This window comes from Lactuca serriola, chromosome 2, assembly GCF_051521515.1.
Source record: "Lactuca serriola cultivar US96UC23 chromosome 2, Lser_US96UC23_V15, whole genome shotgun sequence".
Lineage (NCBI taxonomy): Eukaryota > Viridiplantae > Streptophyta > Magnoliopsida > Asterales > Asteraceae > Lactuca > Lactuca serriola.
Genome location: NC_136409.1, coordinates 221,427,810 through 221,435,022, shown reverse-complemented (window position 1 = coordinate 221,435,022; position 7,213 = coordinate 221,427,810). Strand labels below are relative to the sequence as shown.

Here is a 7,213-nt window from a genome sequence, read left to right as displayed (position 1 = left end):
CCGGACCAGAACAAAAATAAAATTAATGGACGTTTCAAAAACAACCTAAACAATATCAATTTCAAATCACAATTCATCTTACATTACACAGAAGTTGTAAATTTAAAACAGCAAATCGACGTTTATGACCAACAAGAGAGGAGAGAGATGGGTTTACCACACATAAAAGTCGGCGTTGAGGTAGTGTTGTTTAACATGTGAACTGAAATTGCTAGGAAACACACTAAATAATGAGGACCTTAAAGGTTTCGTTGTTGGACCTGATCCAAAAAAACAACCTTAGGAACCAAAAAAAAAAAGTTAGCGGTTGTTGTTTTTTTTTTGAGTATTTGAGTGGCTTCTTTTTATTGGATTTTTTTTAGTACACGAGTGGTTTGTTTAGAAAAAAGAATATTCATAACTAACAACATACAACACTGGTAACAATTGAATTTATAAAAAAAAATATTGGTGGTTTATTTTAAACAAGAAGAGAATTGTTAGTTAAACATTGATCAAACTAAAATGGCTTTTGTGTGATTTTCCCTTGTAAACATCATAACTAAATAACGAGCATATCTATACAAAAACAAACTAGATTATACGTCAAACTGAATTGAAGTAAGCATGTAATTAATTACTAGTAAAAGCAAATAGTAACAAAAGCAACATGTGTGGAAGCTACCTCTCGGAGTCGGATCGTTTTAAGCAAATACATGTTTGTAAAACATAGGATAAGAAAAAAAGTGAAAACATGAAATAATAATAAAACAAATAACAGAACCCAGCCAGAGATGATCATTAACGCCACATTAGTTTGAAGTACATGTAGACACCAGGGGCCGATCCGTCTAAAAAGCTTCTATGGGAAACTGTTAGGGTTTTCCATTTCTGATGACGATATTGTCTTATTTGAACATGTTTCAGGTAATGAGGCCAATACACGATTCTGGTCTTCTTCTCCAAGACCTCCCTCAGCATGAGCCTGCAAAAGTGATTGTTGTGTCTGAACCGGGAGTCTGGCCTTGCAAATACATGCTTGGGATGACAAATCTCAAAGAATGCATCAAAAAATTGGGATCGTTCCCACAGACATTCATCCGCTACCGTTTGAAACGCCAGTTCTTGCACGTTCCTAGCAGGAGGAAACAGGAGCCTTGTTCTTAGATCATCGATATCAATGTCCAATGGCAGCTTTGAGTTGTCAGTTATTATATTAAGGTAGCACATGCGTGATAACGTGAGTGTTTCCCTCATCTTAAGAAAAAAATTAGCATCAATCAGAGGGTTGAGTGAGAGCGAAACCTTGATTTGCTTGAGAGACGAGACTGGAAATAAGAGACTAGGCAATGTGTTGCCACCAAACTCAAAAAAAATAAAATTTGGAGCATAAACTTGTACATCGATAAGCATGTGTCGGCACGACAGCAAGGACAATCTCTTGATGGAAGCACATGTGAAATGGAAGCTTCCTAACATCCATGATGTCATATCAAGCGTCAAACTCTCGAGAAAAGGAAATTCCGTTTTGATCGTTTCGAGACACGCGTTGTCTGTTATCACGCCACCTAACATTAATCGTGTCACGCTGCGTCCTAATGATATTGAAAGGGCGTTGAATGGAATAATAGGCATCTGTGGTCTGCAAACATGTAGATCGTAGCTAAACACGCTAAGATTTGGGACATCACTGATTTCCAAAGCAGTAGAGTGTACAGCATCTAAATCTATTCGTAATTCGTAAAGTCGAAGAAGGTTTTTAACCTTGAAGGTCTTGAACCCCTTGCAAGAATCTAGAAGCTCTATCTTCTCGAGCAAGCTACAAGACGACAATATGTCATGGAGTGCCTCTTCACTTATGCGCACACCATTCAAGTACAGTTCTCGTAGGCACACACACTTGATCACAGGATGATAGCTAGTCGTCATCCAAACATAATGGATTCCATTCGAAGCTGAAACGCTTATCTTAGTTAGGTTCTCACCTGAGAGTATCTCATCTGGTAATGTTAACGAGGTACGCAAAAGAGCAATATCGATTGAGAGGGACAACTCTCTAAGACAACTTTTGGCTGCGATGGCCCCGATCCATTTTTCAGCATGAGAAGCCGACTCCTGGCTCTCGATGTCGATCGTAAGATCAAACCTTTCGATTGGTATGTTGTCACGGAGATACCTAATCAGAGTGCGGTCCCCATCCACCAACTTCATGCTCTTTCCTCTTCGAACATCAAACCTGAGGATAGGGATGGTAGACCAAGCGTGTAGCCAGGACTTGGACAACACGCACGTGCGGGCCGCTTCTTTTACTGGCAACCGTGATTGTATATTCTGCATCAACTCTGGAGCATCCTCAGCTTCTGGTCTCATACCTTAAATCCCATATTAAAAAAAAAGAATCATCAATTTTCCACAAGCATCTTATCTTATATACATATAAAAGTTGAAATCGCCAATACCAAAAATCACTTACACTTGTTTCAATCAAACCAAACCAACAATGATGTACAACTATGACTAAAAAATTGCATATACTTTAAATCAAACCAAAAAACAGCAGATTTGCATATCCATTCATATATACAGTCTAATGCATTTACAGTGTACCATTTACCTGCTGACAAACAGATTTAGGGAAGCTGTAGGGATTTTTTCTTCCAATTTGCTATATATGCAACAATAGCACTCCACTGGAAACAAAAGCATACAAAACACAATTTGAAATCATGTTTAGCTGCACAATCGCTCAAATACCGTAACAGCTCAACCAAAACTCATAGCCAGAGATAGCCAGGGCCATATCCTTTTTGAAACAACATCCAAAATAGCCTTAGATCTCGTCAAAACCAGTAAAACTAATTATCTGGGTCAACCCGTCCCAGAAGACCGAGGGGGAGGCCGGCGATATGAGGCAACATGAAATAAACCCAGAGTCATTCCTCAAATAGCCTTAGATCTCTTCAAAGCCACAAAAAGTTTCAATTTTTCTTTTGGTATCGATACAAACACACATCGACTGATACCCAATTACAAACTTACAAGAAAAACCCAATCTTGTAATTTCGAGTTTAGTTTATGCCTCCAATAGTTCATATGTAGGGAGGGTTTACACGCACCAAAGAGCAGAAAACAAGATTCAAAACAAATCGGAGGATTTACCTAACAACCACTATAATTTCATGATCTAGGGTTCATGTTTTTTATTTATATTCCTCGCATCTAAAATTTATGTTTTTCATTTTCAAGGACTTTAATTTCAGTTTACAGTCCACGTGTGAGTTTCTCATCACGATTTTGATTATCTCCGAAACGGTTCCGTACCTTCTTCTTTTGAAAGACTTAGCCCCGTTTCATACGCTGAGAAAATAAAGACTCTTTCTGTCTGCGTAAGAAATTCTGACTGAGTAAAAAATCATGTTGTTTGATTGAAAATCTGATCGAATGTACTGATTTGTGTAAAATGACCATTTTATCCTGATGCTATATACGTTTCTATGCAATATTACAATAATAATAATAATAATAGGCATTAATAATAATTATAATAATAATAATAATAATAATAATAATAATAGTAATAGTAATAATAATAATAATAATTTATACAAAAACCTCCACCATAATAGACATTAAATATATTATTTTAAACATAAAATACAAAAAACCATTTAGCTTGCTGGTAAACACCATCCCTTCTACAAGGGAGACCCAAGTTCTATTCTTGTACCTTCATTAGTTGCAAATTTTTATCTACGCCAAGGGTACTATTGGAAAGCCTTGTTTTCTTTCTCAGTCAGCCAACTCCCAACTTCTTTCTCAGTCAGACATTGCTTTCCGAGTTAGACGCCAAGATTCTGTCTATCAAACACCTTTTGTCTGACCGAGTCAGCAAAAATGTCTTACCTAACTCAGATGCCATATCAAACAGGGTCTTAATTTTTGTTTGTTTTTCTGATACAAAAATCTACAAGGATTATGGATCACTTCTGTAAACCTCTGCGGTAGAAAAAATAGTTCAAACGGTTGATATTTCGACAAAAATTTATAATATTTCAGTAAAAAAAATTATTTTTTAACAAAAAATAAAGATATTTTAACATAAAATAATTATATTTCATCAATAAATTATTATTATTTAATATAAAAAAAATTCAACAAGAATAAATAAAAAAAATGAAAAAAAATGTGAAATAAGATTTCAGCAATATATAATCAATATTTTAGCAAGAAAAAAAAAGATGTTGAAAGAGATAGAAAGAGGCAAGACAAGTGTTGCGCCAAGAAGAACACGCGCATAGGTTTTTTAATCTGAAGACTTCTGAAAAACAAACAGCTGCGAGATAAAAAGTGTTGCGCGTGTGTTGCGTCGCGCAACAATAAGAGGTTTGAAGAGGTTTTTTTCCAAAAAACAAATAGCACCTTAGCCTATTAGGTATGGACAACTTGAAGTGGTGTTATAACAAGAAGCAATAAGAAGATGTGATGGTGTTCATGGTGTTATAACACCCGTTAAGAGGAGAGAGAGATAGAGATAGAGAGAGAGAGAGAGAGAGAGAGAGAGAATTTGTGCAGCCAATAAAAGATCACGTTTCATCTACTCATGGCCACAACAAGAACCAACACAACTAGATACAACAAGACGGGGGTGGTGTTCATCTTGTTATGACTAGGTTATAAGATGTCAAATCAGCAATAATAGCATTTATCGTTGCCCATACCACATGCTCTTATAGAAAGACTTGTAAAATTAGCAAACATAACTAATAAAAAAATGTTTTGTTCTAATAAAAATCTTTCGTCGTTCAATAACAAAGCAAACACATTTAAGACGTCATGTATATTTATATAATTGGTCCCTAATGTGTTGTAATTTAATAAAAACTAGGAAAAAGTCCGTGCAACGCACGGGTGAAAGTTTAATGGTAAAAATATAAAGAAGTAAAAATTAAGTGCCAAAATTATAAAGAGGAAAAGTTTGTTGAAACTTTAGTGGCAAAATTAGTAAAACTAAAATAACAAAACTATAAAGAGGAAAAGTTTGTTGAAACTTTAGTAGCAAAATTATAAAAAAAAAATAAAAATAAAGTGGTAAAATTATAAAAGAATAAAGAAAAAGGGGTTTAAAGAAGTAAAAGTGAAAGTTTAGTGGCAAAAATATAAAGAAATAAAAATAAAGTGGCAAAATTATAAAATGAAAAGTTTGTTGAAACTTTAGTGGCAAAATTAAGAAAAAGAACAAATTACATGAATGGTCCTTAAGGTTTTGTTTTTTTCCCTAAAGTAGTCCCTACGAAACTTTTTTCCCTCAGATGGTACCTATGGAACAAACATTGCACACAAAAGGCCCCTATGACTAACTTTGTTAACATATTCTGTTAAGTTTTTTTAAATGACAAAAATACCCTTTGTTTTATGCACACAGATGGTCCTCTCTCTCTCTCTCTCTCTCCATTCGTGTAATTTGTTCTAAATAAAAAAAATACTTACCCCACCTTTTTCTCTTTCTCTCATCAAGAAATCAACTGATTAATTCTCAATTCTAATCTCAAAAGAAACAAAAGCATGAACAGGGTTGCAATTTCTTCTCCAGGAGATCTTGATTTTAGTGGTTTAGTGATCCATCGGTTGGATGTCCCTAACGCAATTGGGAAGGTAATCTTGAGGTAATCTTCCCTTCTTCTCGTTCTCATCATGGAAATGGCGAATCGGAAGGCAACATTGTAATGGATATACTAGAGACACCCAAGGAACTGATTATGTATATGGACGTACTTGGTTTATCCAAATCCGACATCCAGGTAAACGATTAGTTAATGTAATTTGAAGAAAATTAGGGATTTAGAGAGATCGAACGAAGTTGTGTGATTGTTTGTTGTATGTGACAGCGGAGGATGAAAAATTACTGGAGGTGAGAAGCAATGGGAAGAGAAAGCGTGAGGAAAATGAGGAGGAAGGTTGCAAGTACTTGAGATTGGAAAGGAGACCTCCTCAGAAGCTGATCACAGTTGCAGGTGACGTTTGGAAAAGAAAATTCAAGAAATCACAGTTGCAGGTGGCCTTCGGAGGTTAGGAACATGATTGGAAACATGCAGCCAACAATGAAGGCTTGGTGGTGGTTACACAGTCGTGAGGAAGGAGATCCAATCTACAGCGACCCTATGAGGGTTTAATATGCGTCGTCTCCAGTTGAGAACCAAGGGAACAAGTCTCCGTCTTCATCTGATCGGGGAGCAAAATAGAGAAATAGGGAGGTTCGAGGCTGCTTAACCCCATGGAAGGGAACGAGCAGTAACAGTAGCGAAGGAAGGGAGGTTCGTGGGTTTCTTTAACAACCGGATGAGAGATTAGAAGCGGCGGTGGCAGCTCCTGGTTCGCCGACAACCTCTTTGACAAAAGGAGCCCTCAACAGGACTGTTAAGTGACGGAAATAACAACAACGATCAACTCCAATTAGGGGGTGTTTGTGGCTATTAGGTATCGACAGGAAGGAAGAAAAATAAGGGCTATTGCCCTTTTCTGGTGGCCGGAAAACATACCTCCGGTAGGTGGTTCTGCCACCATGTGAGAGAGATATAGATAGAATGGTTAGAGAGAGAGAGGGGGGGGTCACTTTTTTTTTTTTTTTTAATTTCAAACTAACAAAATATTAAAAACAAAATAAATAAATAAAAACAAAGGGTATTTTCGTCTTTTCACATACATTTAACAGAGTATGTTAACAAAGTTAGTCACATGGGCCTTTTGTGTGCAAGGTTTGCTCCGTAGGTACCATCTAAGGGAAAAAAGTTTCGTAGGGACTACTTTAGGGAAAAAAAACAAAACCTTAAGGACCATTCGTGTAATTTGTTCTAAGAAAAAAGTAAAAATATAGTGTTCAAATTATAAAGATAGAAATGTTACTGTTGAAATGCGCCATGGGCTTTAATATATATATATATATATATATATATATATATATATATATATATATATATATATATATATATATATATATATATAATTTAAAGAAGTAAAAGTGAAAGTTTAGTGGCAAAAATATAAAGAAGTAAAAATAAAGTGGCAAAATTATAAAAATGAAAAGTTTGTTAAAATTAAGAAAAAGTAAAAATATAATGTTAAAATTATAAATATGGAAATGTTATATATATATATATATATATATATATATATATATATATATATATATATATATATATATATATATATATATCTTAATTACCTAATAAAATATTTT

The 7,213-nt window shown here is 35.0% G+C and overlaps 1 protein-coding gene across 2 annotated transcripts; it reads right to left on the bottom strand.

The window, feature by feature from the left end:
* Window positions 1-578: 578 nt before the first annotated feature.
* Window positions 579-3,257, bottom strand: LOC145088629 (putative F-box/LRR-repeat protein At3g18150). 2 transcript variants are annotated; one of them, XM_079027003.1, is made up of 3 exons: window positions 2,594-3,257; window positions 1,285-2,351; window positions 579-1,114 (listed from the first exon to the last, which is right to left on the bottom strand). In XM_079027003.1, exons 2-3 carry the CDS (start codon window positions 2,347-2,349, stop codon window positions 1,076-1,078), a joined length of 1,104 nt encoding a protein of 367 aa, XP_078883129.1. In that variant the 5' UTR covers window positions 2,350-2,351; window positions 2,594-3,257; the 3' UTR covers window positions 579-1,075. The 2 variants fall into 2 exon arrangements, with proteins under 2 accessions (XP_078883129.1, XP_078883128.1); XM_079027002.1 differs by having other exon boundaries at window positions 579-2,351; window positions 2,594-3,253.
* Window positions 3,258-7,213: the final 3,956 nt, after the last annotated feature.